Genomic DNA, 22,995 nt, shown 5'->3' on the forward strand with positions numbered 1-22,995 from the left:
TCGTTGTCTCTTGAAGATCGGCAGTAGGCTGCAAATACCAGCTATGCACAAAATGTAGCTAGGGACTTTTCAGCCTCTGTAACACCACATGCTAAATTATGGTTCAGTGCAAGTGTTGACTTTCTTGCTGTTCTTTCTAAATGGAAACAGTTTCTGTGTGTCCTGTGTTCGTTATTTTTTCAGAACTATTTTGTCTGGAGATACCAAGGAATTACTGAATCAAGTGTTTTCTATCCAAAAATTAATAACATTTTTAAAAATAACTTCCATTGTGAGCTTCCTCAAAGGATGGTGATTATTTTATAAACTTGTATGTCATCCTACGGCTCTTTCACTTACGAGCTTTATATTCTGATCTTTAAAAAAAATAATTGAAAAGCTCAAGGTGCTTCTTCTTAATGCCTTTTTTCCTGATTAAAATGGCCTAAGGCGCTCTCTACTACCTCTGCTGTTTTTGCTGTAATGTTGTTAACTTCTGTGATAAAGGTAAATAGTATCTGCACAGAGAAAGGTATAGTCACAGGTGTCAGTTGGTTCTAACTAGAGTAGTGTTCAGCCATCTATTAAAACAGTGCATGTACACTATAAGACCTTGGTTAGGACACAAAATAGCAAAGTAGGTGTAAACTGATTTTTCTGCTTGCTTTTTAGGAATATGGTATTTATGTTATGCCACAAACAGTGCCATTATATAGTGGCAGATTTGTGACAAAATGAGAGTGGTAGCAGCAGAGACTTCTGGTATGATACCTTCCATCTTTAACAATAAAATGATGTCTGTGTTTGTAAATTTAATAAAAGTTACTTTCTTTAACAGGCTGGACTAATTGAAGCCAATGGAGAGCTTAAGGTGTTTATAGACCAAAACCTAAGTCCTGGAAAAGGTAAGAACACAATTTTTACTAAGACTCTACATTTCTTGATTATTAGTTGTAATGCTCATTACTGGCTTTAATGTGCTTTCTTAGCATAGTTTTTGTAAAGGTTTTCCTAAGTTGTATCTTACATAATCAGCAAGCAAACTGTAGATTTTCTGTGATTTATAATTGTCTTTAAACTGCGCATGGAGTTCAGTGGTGGTTTGTCATCCCATATCACAGAATCACAGAATGGTAGGGGTTGGAAGGGACCTGTGAAGATCATCTGGTCCAACCCCCCTGCCAAGGCAGGATCACCTAGGGCAGGTTGCACAGGAATGTGTCCAGTCGGGTTTTGAAGGTCTCCAGAGAAGGAGACTTCACAACCTCCCTGGGCAGCCTGTTCCAGTGCTCCGTCACCCTCATGGTCAAGAAGTTTTCCCTCATGTTGAGGTGGAACTTCCTGTGCTGCAGTTTATGCCCGTTGCCACTCGTCCTATCACTGGTCACTACTGAAAAGAGACTGGCTCCATCTTCCTGACAGCCACTCTTCAGGTATTTATAGACATTGATGAGGTGCCCTCTTCTCTTCTCCAGACTAAACAGCCCCAGGTCTCTCAGCCTTTCCTCATATGAGAGATGTTCCAGTCCCTTAATCATCTTCATACATATGATCTTCTTGTTAGTGTAGCTTTTGTTTAAGGCCAGGATGGTCTAAAACATCTTTTGGGGCACTATGTTTTAGCAAATGGGAAAATGCAGGAATGTGGAAGTTTAAAATGAGTTATGACAGTTTTTATGATAGTGTGTGCACACTAGTGTAAACCTATCTGAAAAAATACTTTGAACAGAACTGTTTTGGACTTGCAGATAATGGCTGTGCATGTATGATAGTGTAATGTAATCATGCAATTTAATAAAACACGGGCTATAAACTTGAATTTGATATGTAAGCTCAAAAATTAAGTGTCTAAATATTTGGGGAGTTACGAGGTGCACTTTATAATTAGCTTGGTTGGGGAAAAAAACGGAAGCACCACTGTGTTCCAGTTGCCTGTAGTTCTGGGCAGCTGTGTCATATAACCTCTTCTGTAAACTGATTATGCTGTAAGTGAAGATTAGATTTTTGTCCCCTATATTCCTATGGGAAGGCTGTTTCCATAGTGAGACTGTAGAACTATTCTCTGATTTCCAGTTAAGTATATTCTTGACAGTTTATGCATTTTGCTGGTGGCAGTGTTATTTTTCAGCTTAATAGTTTTCTCCAGTATGCTTACCTAATCTTCATGAATAACAATTGGGTATCTTAACAGTCTTTAGTTTGACAGGCCAACTAGCCACTGTTTCCTAGATTTCTCATCAGATGAGCTCTTTTGTCCTCTGTATTTCCCTTATCTTTCCTTACCCTGTTTTCATTCTTTGAGCCTGTTTGATTGCTTTCATCAACTTTCTTGAAAGCAAGTGACCAAAATAATATATATGACTCCAAGTGAAGCATCAGTCATATTTGCACAGAGGTGTCAGTAATTTTTCTATGCAATGTCATGTTTGGTTCACACGCATCTCACAATAGATTTTGTTGAAATGGCCGTTTTCCTTTGTTGTTGCTTTCAAAGGATGATAGTCTGGTTTATTCTTGTGTGACAGGTGGTGTGCTTTGATAGGCTGTACTAAGTAGGGTGAAATTTACTGGGACAGAGTCACCTACTTCTTGTCTGATGCTCTCATAAACCTCCCTGTTGACAAATCTACTGACTTTAGGCATTGTTGGATTACACTAGTACTCTCAAGTTAACCTGTAGTCCAGTCTGGATGAGCTCCATTAGTAGTATTGCTCTAGCCTTTTATATACCAGTTCAGGCAACCCATTTAAGCATTTATTTTCACAACTTGCAGAACTTCTAATTTCCATCACCACCAACTTAACTAACATTTCTTCGAGGTACATTAAGTATTTTCTTGGAATATCACTAGGCTCTCTCTTTGACATTCCATTTTCTAAAGTATACATTGCTTTGCAAAAGGGGGCTGTCCTACTCATCTGTCGTGATCTACTTTGATGGAGAAGGCACTAAGGGTTGAATAATTGACACTTTTGTAAACATATTGTAAACACAGCCGCACACCCCTGAACAGAAAAAGTGTACAGGTAGATAGATACCTGCCCTACCACTGTGGGCAGTAAAATGGATGTTTTTGTTGGGGCAGAAACTTAGGGCACATTTTACACCCATGTAGGTATCTGTGTCTAGACCCTGTTGCAGTCAGTGGAGAGCTAGTCAAAACAGACAGTGCAGTGTAGAGAGCAAGAATTGGAAATGTGAATCTTCCGTTATTACGTAGCTTTTAAAGTAGAGTGGGGCAAAATAGAGATCGTTTCATTGCTTGTAGAATTTCTAAAATAAAGTGATTAAATAGTTTATTACAGGCTTGCAGCTCCTCTGGTTTGAGAGTCGAGCTCTATTCTCAATGTATGCCACCATGAATAGTACAATCAAGCTAAGCTACTCTCAGTTAATTTCTGCACCTCATTGCTTTTAGGGGAGTTCTGTAAAGTTAACGGACAGCAACTAGTTCTTAATATTGAGAAGAAACAACTGTTTCTCTTGGCTTGATCATTTTCTGTTTCTTGCCTCTAACTTGTCTGTATATTATATGCAAGCTCTGTAGTCTTAATCAGAGCTTAAAATATTTTGTCACTAAAGTATTCAGATAGGTATCAGAATTTATTCACTAAAGTAGTCCTCATTTTCTGTTGGCACTTTCTTAGAATTTTCAGGGTTTTTGTGCAGTCTTTAAATGCTAGAAGTTTAAATGTAACTACTATACACAAAAGTGCTTTCTAAAAGTAGCTGTCTACATTATGTGCTGTTATATCAAAAAGTCCAGTCCTCCGCTGTCTTACTAAGTTTGTGCAAAATGTCTCTTGATTTCATGACGAAGAGGTTTCAGTCCACAGCAATAGGTAAAAACCACAGAGTGAGCTTTCCACGGAGTAGCAGAAATGTATCTGGTGTACTTCTTAGGATGAATTGAAGGAAGTTAGGAAAGAATCTTTCTGTTCTTCTCTGGTGATCATCATTAAAAGTGGTGTGTTTTCTTTTTTTTTTTTTTTTTTTTTCTTCTTCCCCGTTGGATTTGTATTTCTTAAAAGGCAGGAGTCGTTTCTGGAAATTGCAAGTCAATCACAAGGAGAGTTTGAGAATACATTGCATTATTGATAGGGGATCAAATCTCCCTACTGTGTCAGATGAGTGGTTTGCTTAGCCCAGTCTGCTGTCCCCAACAACAGTAATAAGGCAGGCTCTTCAGGGGAGAGTGCAGGCGCCTGTCTGCTTTTTGAAGTTTATTGTCCTTATGGTCTCACAGCACTTAAGGTCATTGGATTAATAATATCACAGGGTGCATTCCAGCATCTTTTCAGAAAAGTCCAACTTTGAGAGACTCAGCAAATTCGGAATGCAACCTCAACAACAAACATGACTTCCTTCAGTTTCTAGATATTGCCAGTCAGATGTGAAAGGAGGAGGAGCTCAACTATCAGAGGAATAAAGGTTTTAGGGTGGTGGTAGAAGACAAAAAATGTCTTGTCTGCAGGGTCATAAGGACATACTTGCAAAAACATGGTTTGGGAGAAAGAGAGGAGAATATTTTTCTTGACATCATTCTGTAACGCTTCATCTAAGGTCTATAAGGTGAGTACGAGACTAAGTGGTAGGTATATAAATCAACTGAAAGATAAGCAAAGGTTGACTTAAAAAAAAAAAACTAATACGTTGTTATGCAACAGTTCTTACAACCTGAACAACTTTGCTGCAACACTTTCAGACTGTAAATTTTTCATCGGCACTGTCAGAAATCTGGGAACTATGAATAGGTTATTTTTATACTGAATTTTGCTAGGATATGTAGCAATTGTTTCTTAGATGAATGATGAAAAGGTGACATCACTCATCTTGCTCAGCAGTTCTGCTGAACAGCCTCTTGCTCAAAAAGTCCTAAAGCTGTAGAACCTGGGAGAGGGAGGGTATGTTAGGGAATTCTCTCTGTATGCAAATGCTATCCCTACATTCATTCCCTGGTTATCTTCTAATATCCACTGTCAGAAAAAGGTTACCAACCTACACAGCCTTTTTGCTTCAGCTAGTGGGGACATGCTTCAGTCTAATTTATTTTGGAGGCTGGTCTCAACCATGAACTCCAGATTAGGATTTTTGTTTTAAAGCAGAGACTGACTTTATTTGTTAAAGAGGAGAAAATAGTAAACAAAAAAAATTTGTTTAGTTTATAATGCATGTAATTTTGAGTAAATTGGTCATGAGCATGAAATACTATTCTAGAAAATGCTCTAAAAATGTCTATCTTTGAAAACATCTTTAGTGTGGAATAAAGAGGTATCAGTCTATATGTGGTAGAAATGAGCTGGAAGGTTGTGCTTCCTCCAGTGCTTGTGCAACCTCCAGAAGATGTTGGGTGTAAATTGACATGTGTTTTCTGATACCCCTGTGTATTTCCATTACTGCAGTGTAGCACCCCATTTATCCCTGAAAAAACAGTGTTCCAGGGAGCTGCTCAAGCAAGGTACAGGTTTTCCCTTGTATTAAGATGACACCGTTAGCTCTGCTCACTGGGGGAAGATTTTCTCTCTGCCTACTTCTTCTCAGTGGTTTCTTCACCACTGAGAATTTCGTCTAGAAGGCTAATTCTTAAAGTTAAATCTTGGGAAAGTATCAGTGGAGCAATAACACCAGTTATATCAACACCTGCTTGATCAAAGGCCATATCGATTCCCAGATCCTGTAAAGGTTTCAAAAAATGTACCATCTAACTAGTTTTTCTTCTTGATGCAAATGCATATGTTTGGGATAAATTTGTTTACAATTTGAGTGTTTGCCGATCCTTGGATGAGGAAGCTTAGGTAATGAGGGTTTTCAGTATGTTTGGCTCCAGGGCGGTGCTGTTAAAAGGCTCTGACTTCTGGAAGGACATGAGGTATGACATTTACATTTTAGTGCAGCTTTCCTGTTAAGTGCAAGGTCTGTGGAGTTTGTAGTCTGGTAGGGTTTAAGTGGCACAAATCCCCAGATTTGGTTTAGAGTGGTTTGGTTTGGTACAAATATGACTGTGAAAGGTTTGGTGTACTTGATAACTAGGAAGATGATTTTCTGCTATAACCCTCTTCGGGAGAGAAGCAGCAATGTAATATGCAGAGAGTATCTGAGAAGGGAGTTTTTTCTTTCAGGACATGCCGAGCAATTCCAGGTGCTTTTGAAATGTGGCTTTGCTAGTGACTGCTAGTGGGTTAACAGGCATAGCAAACAGTGGCTGTATATCCAGATGTCCTCTCACTGATGAACTCTAATAAAGCCATTTGGTTTTATATCTGCTGTTTGTCCTGTGCCATTTTATTTACTGTCAGCTTCAATTGTGACATTGTGGAGGAATGCTAAATCCCATTGGAAGCAGTTGCAAATTTCCTTGGTGCATTCCAAAATACTGAATTGCATTTTTTTTCCCTAAAGCCTCAGTTGCTGAAAACATCATTACACAGGGCCCTTTCCTTTGCTTGTTACCCTATATTCAGGAATGCGTTTTGTAGAAATTGTGCCTAAATTAATCTCAGTAAACCCTCAAATTATAATCAGAAGCAATGTTTATAAAAATTTCAAAAGTCAAATGAAGAAAAGCTATAAGGGCACCCAAAACATGATTTATGGCTCTATCCCTTTTCTGGCAATAAAAAAAAAAGCATTCTGGGGGTGCTGGTTGACAGTAGGCTCAGCAGAAGTCAGCAGTGTGCCCTGACAACCAAGCGGGCAAACCTCATCCTGGGGTGTATCAAATACAGCATAACCAGCTTCTCAAAAGAGGTGATTGTCCTGCTGTATTCAGCATTGGTGTGGCCTCACCTTGAGCACTGTGTGCAGTTCTGGGCCTCTCAATTTAAGAAGGATGCGAAGGTACTTGAATGCATCCAGAGGAGGGCAACAAAGCTGGTGGCAGGGCTGGAAGGAATATCCTATGAGGAGCAGCTAAGGACTCTGGGTTTATCTAGTTTGGAGAGAAGGAGTCTGAGGGGTGACCTCACTGCTCTCTGCAGCTTCCTGAGGAGGGGAAGCAGAGAGGGAGGTGCTGAGCTCTTCCTGGTACCCAGTGACAAGACATGTGGGAATGGTTCAAAGCTGCATCAGGGGAGGTTCAGACTGGACATTAGGAAGCATTTCTTTACCGAGAGGGTGGTCAAACACTGGAACAGGCTGCCTAGAGAGGTGGTCAATGCCCCAGGCCTGCCAGTGTTTGAGGCATTTGGACAGTGCCCTTAATACCATGCTTTAACATTTGGTCAGCCCTGAAGCGGTTGGGCAGTTGGACTAGATGAGGATTGTAGGTCCCTTCCAACTGAAAATATTCTATTCTAGTCTATTCTGAATTGCTTTATTCAAGATAGAATAGAAGAGTAGTTTAATTGTGGAGTAAAATTCCAAAGTGACTTTATTGTAATTGTTTGCTTCTTGCATATCTTAGTTACAAGGCAAGGATAATGTAATCTGGATATTTTAATTGTTACTTTGGTTCGTTTCCATTCTGGAGTTAAAAAAAATTTTTTTGTTAATTCCTGGCTTTGTTTTGGATATCTACCTGGCTAATTGCTTAAAACTGGAATCGCTAAAATTCACCCTGTACATGGACTTTGAGTGATAATTGTAATCAGAATTAATTTTGAGGGTTAGAAAATAAATAGGGGTTAGAAGGATGGAAAGAATTCTTAATAGGTGCTGAACCAGTAAAACTTCCTTACAAGTTTGTGTCTGCTAAAAGTTATTTGGCAGTGGATTTTAGAGACTTAGAAATTTTGCTGTTCCAGGAGGTTGCATTTTGAGGAAAACTATTACGTTCTGGTCCTTGCTGTACTCAGGTTAGTGTTGATAACCAAGTATTGAATAGAACACTTTTCAATTCTAATCCTGCCCCTTGTGAAGAAATTTGGGCGAAAAAAATAATCTGCTTTGGATGACTGCAAGGGAAAAAGATAACCAATGATATTTAATTGTGGTATTGAAATTAAAGCTCTTAAATTAATTTTAAAATTACTCAGAAAGAAAATTTGGATCTTCTGTCATGCCAGTAGGTGGCATTGGTATGTAACCAGAAAATACTTGCAAAAGATGTCTTTAGCTCCTTTCACCTCTTAAACTTCAAAATAAGATTTTACATTTTATGGGCATAAGAACTTCAGTTTTATGTTCATTTCAGATCTGGTAAGTGGAAAATATTGAAGTCAAATATAGAAATTTTTAAAGTGTATTTAGACTCTTAACATTTCAACATTGCCTAACTGTAAGATCGTCTTATTCTTTTTATTTATATGACAAGAAACTTTTCCAGTGTAATGTTGTTGTTAATTTTATTTGCAAGATCAAACTCTCCCTGATTTTTGGCAGTGACTGGAATTGTTTGTCTGGAACAGAAGGAGAGTTCTATTTCAGAGCCTGTGATTCATGGCTTAGAAACAGATGTATGCCTGAACATTGGTTATAAAATGCCTGTGTATTATTGCAGTATAATTGTATATTGCAATATATTGTATATATTGCAATTGTATTATTGGTAAATCCAAACAACTATTATTATCTAAAGTCAAGCTCAGGAAATAAAACTCTTGCTGTAAATAGGAGTGATATTTTGAACTTTTAAAAGTCTGAAGGTAGACCACACAGTTTATTTCAAAACAGACTTGAAAAGACTGATTTGTAATGGCTAAAGTATTACTAGTCATACCTAAGGATGATAAGAACCACTAAAAGTCTAAGTTGATGTAAGAAATTACTTAAGAACTTTGTAGCACTACACACTGGGGAAGATTGATGTCTTTGTAAAAGTGCTCAGAATTGCTGTATAAGCATGTGTGTTCTCTTAACACAATAGTGTGATTTGTTCAATAAGCAGAGGTATTTTTACTTGACTTGGCATACAGCTAGAGACAATCATCTGTGTGTTATCAAAGCTTATGATAGGTTGATACCCTCAAAAAGAGTTCAGTGTTCTCTGAAAATCAGCATATAACTAACCAATCATAAAATATCTACAGTGTTTGCAAGAGACACATTAAACTGCAGCTTCATAGGAGTGACATCTGAGGAACCAGCTCTGAGGATATAATTGTCACCTCTGTCATCTTTCCCAGATCTTCTAACTACACCCTTTATACATATTCTGTATCTATATGTAATCTAATAATCTAAAACTAGCCAAGCTGATGCTTTTGTGGTAAGGAGTGGTTTTCTTTGAAGGTGATGTGGACTGGATAAAAAACACTTTAAATGGCACCTTTAAACTAATGCTTTTATCCTAGCTGTGTCTTCTTTTTTTCCATATTGGAAATAAATGTGTTGCCTTCAACAGAATCCAAAGAAAGAATTACAACTTCTGTAAATCTCCAGTTCTGAATGATTTCAAATTGTGGTTTTCTTTTCTGTTTTCTTTTTTGTTTGCGGGAGATAAAAATCTTTATTTTTTACTTTGCTGGGGAGGAGGGTATTACTAAAAGCATACTGCACTGTCAACTACATGGCTGAACTAGCTAAATACAACTTTCTTGAGTAGGATAGCGAGTGGCAAATAAAAAATAACTGAAGATGGTATGAAGAAGGGTATGCTCTGCGGGTACCCAGCCTCCCTGAGCTGGAAGACAGTGATGGAGAGCAGAATAAACCGCCCATAATCCAGGAGGAAGCCATTAAGGACCTGTTACAGCACCTGGACACTCACAAGTCTATGGGGCCTCATGGGATCCAACCAAGAGTACTGAGGGAGCTGGCGGAGGAGCTTGCCAAGCCACTCTCCATTATTTATCAGCAGTCCTGGTTAACAGGGAAGGTACTATAACACTGGAGGCTTGCTGATGTGATGCCCATCTACAAGAAGGGCCGGAAGGAGGATCCCGGGAACTACAGGCCTGTCAGCCTGACCTCTGTGCCGGGGAGAGGTTCATCTTGGGGGTGCTCACAAGGCATGTGCAGGACAACCAAGGGATCAGGCCCAGCCAGCACGGGTTCATGAAAGGCAGGTCCTGCTTGACCAACCTGATCTCCTTCTATGACCCATCTAGTGGATGAAGGAAAGACTGTGGACGTTGTCTACCTGGACTTTAGTAAAGCCCTGGACAGCGTCTCCCACAGCATTCTCCTGGAGAAACTGGCGGCTCGTGGCTTAGACAGGTGTACCCTTCACTGGGTGAAAAAACAGCTGTGCAGCTGAGCCCAGAGTGAGTGGTGAACGGAGTTAAATCCAGTTGATGTCCAGTCACAAGCGGTGTTCTCCAGGGCTCGGTTTTGGGGCTGGTCTTGTTTAATATCTTTGTTGATGATCTGGACATGGGGATCGAGTGCTTCCTCAGTAAGTTTGCAGATGACACCAAGTTGGGCAGGAGTGTTGATCTCCTGGAAGGAAGGAACACTCTGCAGAGGGCTCTGGACAGGCTGGATTAATGGGCCGAGGTCAATTGTATGACGTTTAATAAGGCCAAGTGCTGGGTCCTGCACTTTGATCACAATAACACTATGCAATGCTACAGGCTTGGCTAAGTGCTGGACTTGGGCTTTGGTGCTGGTTGACAGCCAGCTGAATATGAGCCAGCAGTGTGCCCAGGCGACCAAGAAGGCCAACAGCATCCTGGCCTGTATCAGAAATAATGTGGCCAGCAGGAGCAGGGAAGTGATCGTGCCCCTGTACTCAGCACTGGTGAGGACAAACCTCGAATCCTGTGTTCAGTTTTGGGCCCCTCACTACAAGAAGGATGTTGAGGTGCTGGAGCGTGTCCAGAGAAGGGCAACGAAGCTGGTGAGGGGTCTGGAGCACAAGTCTTATGAGGAGTGGCTGAGGGAACTGGGGTTGCTTAGTCTGGAGAAGAGGAGGCTGAGGGGAGACCTTATCGCTCTCTGCAACTACCTGAAAGGGGGTTGTGGTGAGGTGGGTGTTGGTTTCTTCTCCCAAGTAACTAGTGATAGAATGAGAGGAAATGGCCTCCAGTTCCACTAGGGGACTAGTTTGCTTTTTGTTATTTAGCGTTTTGTTTATTCTAAGCAGATGGTTTGATGGACAGGTTTGGCGCTGGAATGAGCTTTGTCTGTATTTGCTTTACGAAATCGTTATAATATGGAATTTTGTTAGTGATGTTGATGTCAAATTCCTTCTCCTCCTCCTATCTCCTTTCTTACCGAAAAGAAGAAAAACCCACGTGTGGAAGACTGCCAAAAGTGAATCTATAACACTTTCTAGATAATTCTCATAGTTTTCATGTAATCTTATATCAGTCATTTGCATCTTAAGCAGTGCAGGTACTCTGGCTTTATATAAATTCTATTCCTTTTTACTTCTTTAAATTCCTGAAATAAGGAATGTAATGTTCCAGATGGCACGTGGCCTTCTCAGAAGTGATAATCGCAATGGAATCTAGTGTCTATGTCACTTGCTTAAATCTTGGTGTTCGTGGTAAGTCTCACTGGTCTTTTTTTGTCTCCCAAGAGACACCCGTGGGGATCTTCAACTGCTGTTCTCTTAGTTATGAGACTTACCAGGTTATTGATAGTAACGTTACTTTTTGAGAGCGTAATTCACTGTTGGCTTGTATTGAGCCTGGCTTAATAATGTTGCTGCCTTCAAGTTGGATAGCTGTCATTAAGCTAGACTCCAGCTTCTCTGTTAAAACCATTAATTTCAAAGCTCGTTATGTAATCAAGACAAAAGTTTGTAGAATTCAGAAACTCATACTGCAAAATGTCATCTCCAAGGTTAATTTTTCTTCAGACTTTTCTTAAAATAACCCTTTGTTTAACTCCTAACCTTTGCTTAGAGTGTTTATTTACAAATTGGTCTGCTGGGCAGAATTTGGTTGGGACTGTTGCAGGAGATGGTAGGAATTTGTGTTCTGACAAACGACTGTTACTCTGTATGTTCTTTTTTGGTGTTATAATAATGTAGAAAGTGCTTGGAAAATAACCTTTTACCAAATCCAGTTCTCAGTATACAATATTGCTCCTGCACTAGCAGACTGACAAGACTTAAGTTTGTTAGAGACTGCATTATCAGGAAACTGACTTTTTTTTCTGTTGACTTATGTTGTTGCTTCACTCCTGTTGCACTGTCTTTCACAAGTAAACATAAAGACAGATTATGTCAGAAAATGGTACAGCATGTAGATGAATGGCATTTCTGCTGCTGAGGCAAGGAGTACCTTGGCCCACCCTCTTTGATCTGAAACATCAAATTCACAGTCACTACTGTTTCATGAACTGGAGCAGTCAGCTTTTAGAGAGATCTGCTGCTTTGTCTGCAGAGGGCACTCCTTTAATTTTAGATATACTGTGTCTTTTTCTGTGGCATCTCAAGTTTTTTAAAATTTTCATAATTGACTGTATCACCAGTCCTTTTTACTTCTACAGTTCTGAAAGGGCTTCTTTTTTTGGTAAAATTCTTGCATTTCTTTTCATATGCAAGCAAAGGTCCAGTTCAGCAGTTCTCCCGTAAATGCAGTCTGTAAGCAAAGGCGGCTATTTACTGCATACTCTGGATGAAGACAGCACCTACCTGGAACAGTATGTAGACAGATAAATAACAGGTTTTGTTAAAGGGTGCTGCTGCTTTTGCTGTGCAAGTTTTACACAGCATTACACCTTGATCCCATCTGTATCATCTGTTTGGAGGCATTCTGGAACTTCACATTGATGAAGTTCTACTTCCCTTTAGGTTTAATGATTGCTTATAAATTAGTGTCCCAAACTCGTGATGTTTGGGAGACTGAGAATTTAAGTAATACTTATATCCTTCAGTATAATTTTTTTTCCTGCTTTACATGTCTTTTTTTTCTTCCTTTGAAGACTTCATAAACCATGGGAAAAAGCCGTGTCAGAACTAGCAGTATTAATAATGTGTTTGTTTTGAAAAGGAAGAAGAATTCATGCCAGCAAAATTGTTTGCAAACTTGTGGTTTTAATTTTTACATGCTGTTATGTACACCATATGTTGACCACAAAGTACAGGACTATTTGGAGTGCAGTAATTGCTGTAAGAGTAACAATAATTAACAAATTATTAGTAAAATTCCTTTGAGAAACTAAGCTGTCAGTCACTTGCAAAGCTAAGTTAATAAAATTATTTCTGCTTCAATACTTAAAAAATAAACAAACAAAAAACCCACACACAAAAAACCACTATGAAATCAGAGCATGATGATCCTTTGATGAAAATGCCGATGGTTATGAGAAGAATGTTTGCACATCGGCTAAGTAAAAAAATAGTAGGATGCACTTGGGCAGAGGCAACTTGAAAATACCCATTAAAAAAAAAAAAACAGAGCACCTCAATCTTTATTTTACTTTTTCCTATTATTGAGCGGTTATGCTCTTTCCTATTTAGTATAGCATCTCTTATAGGTTGGCATTGGCTTTTATCTGTGAAGTGTGTGTTACTGTTCTTCCAGTTACATTTGTGTTTCCTTGCCAATCACTTTGTGCCATAGATACAGACATACCTTGCAGTTTCACATGTACGGAGCCAGGTTGGTTCAGTTGCATGAATTAACTCTGGCACAGCACCACAGGAAATGTTAATGTAGTTGAAAACTTTAAAGCAGCATAGTGTGTACTCTTCCTTTCCTGCAGATGTTTTAGTTGCAAGATAGTTATTTGTATTCATAGAATTAATAATAGAAGGTGTCAGGAGGCCACCTAATCAAACCAGGGCCAGCTTTAAAGCACAGAGCCTTCAGTAGTTGAATTTTTCTGTGTATCTCCAGGGAACCTCTTAGACAACCTGTTGCTCTGCTTTACCTTTCTCCTTGTGAACTTTTTTCCTCGTGTCTGGTTGGAATTTGCTGTGCAGCTCTTTTCCTTTTGTTGTGTCTTCTTGTCATCTCTTTAATTCTCCATTTAATAGTTGAACACAGTGATTAGATTCCCACAAAAACCACCTCTCGCTCCACTTTAATCTTCTCTTCCACAAGCTGCACGCACCAAGCTCCCTCAGCTTCTCTTTGTACATCATGTGCTCCAGTACCCTAGCCAGATCAGTGTCTTTCTACTGGACTCTCTCCTGTTTGTTAATGTCTCTTGCGCTGTGGCCCCAAAACTGAACACAGTAATCCAAGTACAGCTTAAAGAGTGTTGGAGTAAAAGGGAATAATCACATACTGCTCTACTCTTCCAAATGCAGTTCAGCATGTGGTTGTCTTCATTAGCATAGAGGTGTACTTTTGGGTCACATTCAGCTTATTGTCCACCCAGACCCCCAGGTCATTTTCTGCACATCTGCTTCCTAAACACTTGACCCCTGACCTCTGGTGTTGCATGGAGTTACACTGTCACAAGTGCAAGATTTTTGCATTTGTCTTCATAGACTGCATAAAAGTTTTTAAGAAACAACACCATAGCATAAAGAATTACTTTAAACATACCAGAAGAACAAAGTCTCTTTAGTGCATCTGAAGAGTAGATGATCAAGATTCTTGATCATCTCATGGCAATACTGTTCTTTATGAAGTTGTCCTACTGAAGTATTGCTAGAAGTTGTTGTCTTAGGAAAAAATTGGTAACATGAGTGGTTAAAAACCATCATAGCCAGAGAATTATCTACCTGTGAATTCTTAAAGGACCTAGCAATGGTACTTCTGTCCTGCTAACTCAGTATATGTATAACTCACATAGTACCAGAAGGATAGAAAGCCACATATCTTGCACCAATTTCTGAAGGGCTCAGATAACTGCAGATGAACAAGTCAGACTTCTGTTAGACAAATTGTCTGAGTGCCTGACAGGGAGGTAGTAGAAATATGGACAAATGTGATAAAGGGCAGGAGTTTAACAGGGCTTGTCCAGAGGGGGTGGAAAAGGGAAGTTATGAAGTTACGTCTTTTCAAAGTCATGCTTTGAAAGAGTCAACAACCGTGTGGATAAGGGTTATCTAATCAGTGCGATGTCCTTGGGTTTCTTAAAAATAACAACAAAATAACCTTGATTATCAAGGTCCTTAATCAGCCTTTTAAAGAAACGAAGATGTCAAAGAATGGGACGGTCCTCCCATGGGTTAATAATTGGTGAAAACCAAGCTAGATATAATGAATACCCCAAGTGAGCTATTGGCACTCAAGAAAGATCTTGAAGTCCTGGTAGGTTATATTATGAAATTGTGGTATTGGTGTTTGGTGGGAAGCAAGCACATTGAATTTTGAGAATTATTTGGACATGAATAGGGAACAAAATAGAAAATGTTCTATGGAGTTACACTATTAACATATGGCATTCCTTCGTTTTGAATAATGTGTCCATCCCTGTCCTCTGCAAAAGTAAATCTCAAAGGGTAAGGGAACTAGAAATTGGATGGCAACAAGAACTATCAAAGGTAAGGAAAGGTGATCGAATAGATGCGGCATCTTAACTTTGGAAAGCAGTTACAACTCTTATACTGGAAATAAAATTTTCAGGTGGCTTTGTTGTTTTTAAAGCAATGAGAAGGAGGTGAAAAAAGGCACGTTGACCTCCAGGAAGCTGAGACAAAGCACTAATAGCCAGGGTAGTTTATATTGCTTCACTGCATTCTGCAGAGAGGAAGAACACACACAAAACAGGCTGTGATAGCAATGGGCGTACTTGAAGGGACAGGAAAGCATAACAAGCTTTTATATTACAAACGAGATAGCTGCTGACTTTCTGAAAGAGCCCTGGAAAGTTAGTTCATAATGGAAGAATGACAGGCTGCGGCATCCTATTCAGACTGGGGGACTGGGAATAGGTTCTTGCATGAAGCTATGAGTTTGACATTGTGTAGTAGCATCAGCTAAGAAATAAAAGCCTTTTGAAAAGCAAAGGCTTAAACAAGATTTGAGTTGTCCTCAACTTTCTGTAGACTACCTGAATGCGTTAAGATGGATGGTAGACATCAAGGACTCGTTAGGGCCCTTCCTGCTACAACTGTTGTAAAAATGCTTACTTGTTGCTTCTGTACTGGGTAACGGTAAAAAGGAAGAGGAATGGGAGTTGTGCCAAGTCCTTCTGGCTCCATTGGCCCCTTCAGAAGTGATCTGAGGGAAAGAACTGTTAAACCGCTCAGCTGACAACCAAATGACAGGAGTTTCAGCAAAATAAATCTCTCTGGTATTTTAAGACTTGTTTATCCCATTATTCTTTCCATATAATCAGTCCTTGTTGCTTCTTTTTTGTTTCATTTTTGTTTTGTTTTTTTAAATGTGGCATGGAACAGCAAATTGCTAGAGGATACCTGGCTTAGTATTTTTGTAGTTGAATTTTTTGTTTTACATGGCTTAAGATTGGCTTACCTTTCAAGTCTGATTGTGGATGCTTATTAACAGGAAGAGAGCAGCTTTCCCTGCAGGGTTGGTCTACTGTGTTGCAAGTATTTTGCTCAAATATTGGATTATTGAAAACTTTTGTGCTTTAATTTCCTGCCTTCAGCTGGGAGGGGACACTTAGGCAAAAGTTGGGAATATTCTCTTGGAAAGGCCTGTGCTAACCAAATTTATTTCCTGTAGACCAGCATGCCTCAGGAGGGTATGTTACATGCTGGGGCATTGGGCATATTTTTCAGGTGGTGCGGGAAAAGATTTCAATAGCCACAAACGATGAGGGTAGAGGAGGAGGGGATTATGCTGTCTTTCAGATGCCCATTGTCTATTACTCTGCTTTGAGAGAAGAATTGGAATACAAGAAATTAAAACATGTTCATACAAGATCACTGACCTGTAAGGTTACATAGGAGAAAGTCTGAGAGAACGTATAGTGAATCTGAATTCTTTTTTTGCTTCAAATGTGTAAATGCTGCGTTTATATTCACCCTCTATGCAGTTCAGAGCTATTTTCTATTAATATGCCTTGGTAGTATAGACGAAACTGGAATTGCTAAAATAATACAATATGGCTGACCTGAAGTTATCTACTTGTCTTTGTTTTAGGGGTTGTTTCTCTATTGGCTGTTCATCCTTCTACAGTAAATACACTTGGAAAACAGCTCCTGCCAAAAACATTCGGACAGTCTAATGTCAACATTGCACAACAAGTGGTAAGGAGACTTTGCATATTTTTTATTGCTTGTACTATTGCTTACACATGCTGTAAATCAACTTGTAGCTTGATAGTCAGTATCACTTGTCACAGGCAGATAGATAGTCTAAACTTGTTTCTAATATTAGTAGACTTCTGTTAAAACGAATGTTCTTTTTGCATAAAGAAATGCAAAGATGACTGAAATCAATATGCAGATACCTGAATATTCAGGTGGCTTTACCTTTTGCTAGACTTGCCACTTAAAATCAGTGGCTCTTTCAGATTCTGCTTTGAAATCTGTTGTAGGAAAATGTAAATGAAGTCCATCAGAACAATTTTATTGAGATTGAAGTTAGGTGGAACAAAATCAAAAACAGAGCTACATTTCTTAATGCTTAATTTAGCTATCCTTTTGCTTAAATACTTATCGTGAGCTTTATGTGAGGTATATGAAATTGGAGGTTTCAGAGAATCTAGTAATGTAATAGATAATACATAGGTTATAACAAGTCACTTTTATAGTGATCAAAACTGAAATTTGGTGACCTGAAAAGAGTTAGTCTCAAATTCATCTTCTGGTAAGCAACTGCAACATGTAAACATCTGAAATTGAATGTCTTATATTTGGGTTTCTTCTTGATAGGACAGCAGTGTCCCATTTGCCTTTCCAAACTCTAAGCTCTAAGGACTATTTTATAATTGAGGCTGCCTGAATCTGTAAACTGTACCGCTTCAACTGTACATAGTGCAGATCATTAACTGTGCTGTATTTCCAGCAGTGGTGGTGAATTAACTACTTCCAGCAAGCCACTTGGAACTTAGTGTAGCAAAATGAGTTCGACACAATGAAATTGCTCCTTCAGTAGGAGGCATTTTATCAATGTATTTCCAAACAAGGAAATTCAGAGAAGTTAGGTATTCTTTTAATTTAAAATCAGTAACCAGCAGTAGGAGGAAGATGTTTTAACTATAGATCATAGGCCGTAATGGCACAGAGGGGATCCCTTCTGGACATCATTGTGAGACTCTGTACATGCTTGAGTTTAATGCTAAAAATGAAATGTTCTTTCAGGTGACTTCCAAAATCTTTTCTTAAAGTACCAAAACCAGGCAATAATAGTGAAATTACAAATCATCTGATGCTTTTTTAAACTTTCAACAATAAATAAATTAATGTTTACAACAATGCTTATATGTACATGTAAACAAAATTCTTAGGTCTTCCATCACAAGTTTAAATTGACAAATCCTCATCTATGTTATCTATGATTAATTTTACATGGTAACATTATTTAAAAAATACGATTCCAAAATAACTATTACTTTTAGTAGTGGTTATGTTAGTATGATTACTGTGGGAAATTTACATTTATAGTTGTAATGTTTTCAGCACTTCAAGTCTTACTCTGAACATATTGGCATTAATTTTTTGTGAAAGAAGGGGACCGTATCAGCATATTTGTATTGGCTGTTATCAGTACAAAATTAGATGCTTAGTTGTATGTTGTTAAAGAAGAGATGGAGGTTTTGGTTTGTGTGTACATAGAGAGAAATTTGGGGTAAATTTCTGTTGACTTTACAGTTCTGAAGGGGGTAGCAAGAACTATAAAAAAATAATTGCCTCTAGAACCCTGAAAATTAAGAGGAGATAAATTTTCTGTCAATGTCCAAAATGTTCATGGGAAGCAGCATTGAGGAGTTGGCTTGTGACCCAGCTAAACTTTCTAACCTTTGGCAAAAACAGGTTTATAATACTTAAGGGCTTAATTTTCCGAGCTTGTGTTCTTTGTTCAGGTAGTCTGATTCCTTTTTCTTAATGCTGTCTCCATGTAAGTTTTTCTGTTGAGTACATTGAAGTGGAGTGTGTGGGCTGTTTGTGTGTCTTTCTGTTTTCCCTGTTGTCCTGATCTTATTCATTATCAAGGAGCTAAAGAGTAATCTTGTTCTCTTTTGAAATCAGAAAACTTAAGAGAAACAGCAGGTACTGCTGTCCCTCTGTTTTCTCTAAAACCATCTTCTCTAATTCTGGCTATAAGCGTTCATTTTAGGATGTTCCCAGTGACTCACTACTGCTTAATTCTTTTCATTCATGCTCTTTTCGTTGAAAGTCACGGTTCTTTATGAACTATGAGTAAAAGTTGGGGCCATTAACAGATCTATTAAGGAGCCAATAATACTAAGTAATTCCTTAGAAGATTCTGAAACTCTAGACTGTATGGAATAGAGTGGGACCCTCTAGTTTCAGCCTTTGGGAGCAAGATGTTGAAACATCTCTTCCAGTCCTCTGGAACTGCGTCCTAGGGAATAATAACTTGCTAACAGCTTTCCTTAGTTCTCTGGATTGTCTACATTACTTGAATAGCGCACTGATTTTCCCAGTCTTCTGAGACATTTTATCTGTGAAATTAGTTGAAGCAGAATATGTTTCTGTGTGCAAATGTATGTATTACTCATGATCAGACTAGCCCATCTTAAGGACTACTTACTCACCTGTAATCTGGAAGACTCTGTTCAGCTGAGTGTGTGCTCGTAACTTCAGAATGGCATGGTTTTCCCTAAATTGGTCTGTCTCACTGCAGTGATAAATAAAGTTGGCCCTTAGTCTTCCTCACCTCTAACATACTTGTATTTTCGTTTTGACTCTGTAGTGATAAGAGACTAACTGCAGGAGAGAATTTGGCCTTTCTTGCAACAGCTCTGCATTTTCTCTTGGCTTTTACCAATTTTCAGGTCTTCTTGTTTCATATGTTTGTATTTTAACTGTAATTACTGCAACTTTTTTATATGTAGTCTGGTCAGGGGTCTTTTACCCCTCCTTTTTTCCCCTTTTCTTTTGAGGGGGAGAGGGCGTGTGTGTTTTGATCTTGTCTTAAGTTAGTTTTGAACAGTGTTAAGAAATCCAGCAAGCGTGAAAAGCTCATTTAAGAAGGATAAAACATAAATGCTTATTATTTAGGGAGTGCTCTAACTATATAATCTGTAGTCTAAAGATTTTTGTGCTAGTGTGTATGAATTCAGTGCATCTAATAGAAGTAGGTAGAAAAAAAGTGTTGTTTGGATAATGCATAATTTGAATTGTGCAGCATATGAATATGTTGAAATACTTACAATCATTTTCCAAATTATTTTATCTTTACTGTAGGTTATTGGTACACCTCAGAGACCTTCAGCGCCAAATACTATCCTGGTAGGAAGTCCACATACACCTAACACACATTTCGTATCACAGAACCAGACTGCAGATTCTTCGCCATGGTCTGCTGGGTGAGCAAAATAAAAATTACAAAGAACTAATAAATTGTTTGGAACTTTTGTTCTAAATGTTCATTGTGATAGTGTATGTACTGTTCAAGCTAGCAGTGTGAGAGAGACAGTCTGTTTACCTTTCCATCAAGAGCACTTCAATGTTAAAGTATATTGTATTGAAATCTGGAATATCACACAAGAATGAATACCCCCTCATTTGTTGTAAAAGGAACTAGAGTATTTTCTGTAAACTCTGACAGATATGCTCACGTTACTTACATTTAGAGAATTTAGCTCCTAAAAAGACATGGGAATTCATCTGACTTGATTCAGGTTTTAATTTGCATTTCTGTTTTGCTGGTGCATTTCCAAAAAAATACAGTACATTTCAGATTGAACAAGTGTATCCCAAAGTATCATGTGAAATAGGAAGGTAGTACTTATTGGGAGAAAGTATTAGCTACAATGAATGCATTCTTTTGGTGTCTTTTCTCATGCAAGCTTGTTTTTAAGGGTCTCTTGTTAAATGTATTTGCTTTAAGACTAAATTTATCATTGGTGTTCTGTTACACATAAATAGATTTCTACTTTGGAATTATACAGTGAAATGAGATGTAGAGAACTGAGAGGTTCCATTGCTGATATTAATTTTGTTGATACTTATATTTTCCTCAAGTTGCAAGGAACTTTTTATTTAAAAGATGTGCAGAAAGATTTGTCATACTTCTTGTACCTTGTAATGTTGAAGTTTTCATAGCAACTTCATATGCTGTATAACTTCAAGTCTGTGTTTTAGTAAGTGTAATGTTTAGTGAGTTCATCCGGTATCAGACTTCATCTATTCAGTCAGTATCAGACTTAATAGAAAATGCTCAATCAATCTAATTTTTGTGGTAAAAGTAGATGGGCTATTTAAATTAAAAATAACTTTTTTGGCCTTTTTTTTTTCTTTTTTATCTCCTGTAATTCACTTTTCATATTTTAGCATTTATCCCCCTATCCCTTGTTGTCTTGAAGATTGGAACATTTTCTTTATTGGCTTCTTCAAGGAATATCCCTATTGTTAACTTATTATTGGCTACTGGAACTAGCAGAGTTGCCAAAAGAATGGATTTGTATTGTGTTTCAGCATCAAGATACTAGAATTGTTAATTATTGTAAATTGTAGGGGGAAGAATTAGAGGAAGAAATGTTGGGAAGGGGTGAGAAGTAGAACAAAAGGGAAGGCTTAGTTTTTTACAGCAGTGTGCCTGTGTTTGAAAAAGAGACATGAAATATTCCAAAGTTCAAATCTTCTTAAAATATATATTATACATATATTTAGGAAGCGGAACAAAAAAGGAGAGAAGAATGGCAAGGGTTTACGTCATTTCTCTATGAAGGTTTGTGAGAAGGTACAAAGAAAAGGAACCACCTCATACAATGAGGTGGCAGACGAGTTGGTTGCAGAATTCAGTACCACTGATAATCACATTTCACCAAATGAATCAGTAAGTATATGGGAGGTCAATTACATGCAAACTGAATGGGGGAAGAGAAATTTCTTTTGAGACTTTTGCATTTCTTTTCCTACTGCTCAACAAAACAGTTCAGAAATTACCTGAGTTTACCCATTTACTGTGATGTGTTTATTTTCAAATATTTTTGTCACAGGTATGTTTTTGATTAATGCACTATGTCTACAGCAGGCTTATGACCAGAAGAATATTAGACGACGTGTCTATGATGCCTTAAATGTCCTTATGGCCATGAACATTATCTCTAAGGAGAAGAAGGAAATAAAATGGATTGGTCTACCTACTAACTCTGCTCAGGAATGTCAGAATTTAGAGGTATGTGTACTAGGTAGTTCACAATGGCTTTGTGTTACGAGTAAATGTTTACAGTTTTATTATGTTCTCATACAACATGTGCATGTGATCTTCTGAGATAGCAAGGTAGAATAGTATGGTCCCTTTTGACTCTTTTTTTAAATGTAATTTTATTTATATTTACAGAACACACATATAAATTTCCAGATTGCTTAAATATTTTTTTTAATTCTTAAATATATTTTTTAATTCTTATATTTAGTAAAAAATACAGCTCTGTTACAGCTTTTGCTGTATATGTGAACTGGTTCTGAGTGGAAGTTAATCAAACAGAAAGATTAAACTGTATTTCCAACATTGCAGTAGTGGTGCTCAAGAGTCTTTTCTCCAGATGCCAGACAAATAATATGTCTGTGATGATAGATGTTACATGTAGATCAGTACATATATATATATATATGCATTGCTCCTTCTTTGTTGCTGCAGGCCTTCAGTATTTCTGACATTTGTCTTACATGAACATGTCAGACTTTTTTACTGCATGTCTTGGGTAAGAAGTAAAATGTTTTTTGCTGAAAGGCATCCATAAGTTATGGCAGGGGTTTTTTTTTTTTTTTTTTTGAGATTTGCAGGATAATAAAGTTACTGAGGTTTACTGAAGTCAATTCACTTTTTCAGAATAGAATGAGACTTTGTATTTATTCTTTAAAAATTCCCTTCAGCAGGACTGAAAAATCGGTGTAGAAGCTGACAAATTGGGAAAAAAAACCTTTTGGAATTTATCTACAAAGGACTAATTCTATGGAGATTTTTGTTTGATACTGATAATTGATTTTTCAGTTAGTACTGTAATTGCTATCTAGATGAAGAAATTACAGGGTATCTAATCAATCTGAGTTTTATTTAAGTATTTATCATCCCAAGTGAAAATTATTAGTTAAAGTAAGAAAGGGATAATAGGGGCATAAATAGTAGGGTGAGTATGGAAGGTGAAGTGGTTTGAAGATGACAGTGCTGTGTGCTGAATAG

The 22,995-nt window shown here is 38.0% G+C and overlaps 1 protein-coding gene across 2 annotated transcripts in view; it reads left to right on the plus strand.

Annotated features, from left to right (window-relative positions):
- Positions 1-22,995, plus strand: part of TFDP1 (transcription factor Dp-1) — a 46,441-nt gene that overhangs the window by 13,001 nt on the left and 10,445 nt on the right. The window contains exons 2-6 of one of the 2 annotated variants that reach the window (XM_010287219.1): positions 818-884; positions 16,819-16,925; positions 20,052-20,173; positions 21,480-21,645; positions 21,841-21,987. In XM_010287219.1, coding sequence (XP_010285521.1) covers positions 818-884; positions 16,819-16,925; positions 20,052-20,173; positions 21,480-21,645; positions 21,841-21,987 — 609 coding nt within the window. The remainder of the gene's footprint in view (positions 1-817; positions 885-16,818; positions 16,926-20,051; positions 20,174-21,479; positions 21,646-21,840; positions 21,988-22,995) is intronic. The other variant, XM_010287220.1, reaches the window with a different exon arrangement.

The sequence above is a fragment of the Phaethon lepturus genome, unplaced genomic scaffold (assembly GCF_000687285.1).
Source record: "Phaethon lepturus isolate BGI_N335 unplaced genomic scaffold, ASM68728v1 scaffold5395, whole genome shotgun sequence".
Classification (NCBI taxonomy): domain Eukaryota; kingdom Metazoa; phylum Chordata; class Aves; order Phaethontiformes; family Phaethontidae; genus Phaethon; species Phaethon lepturus.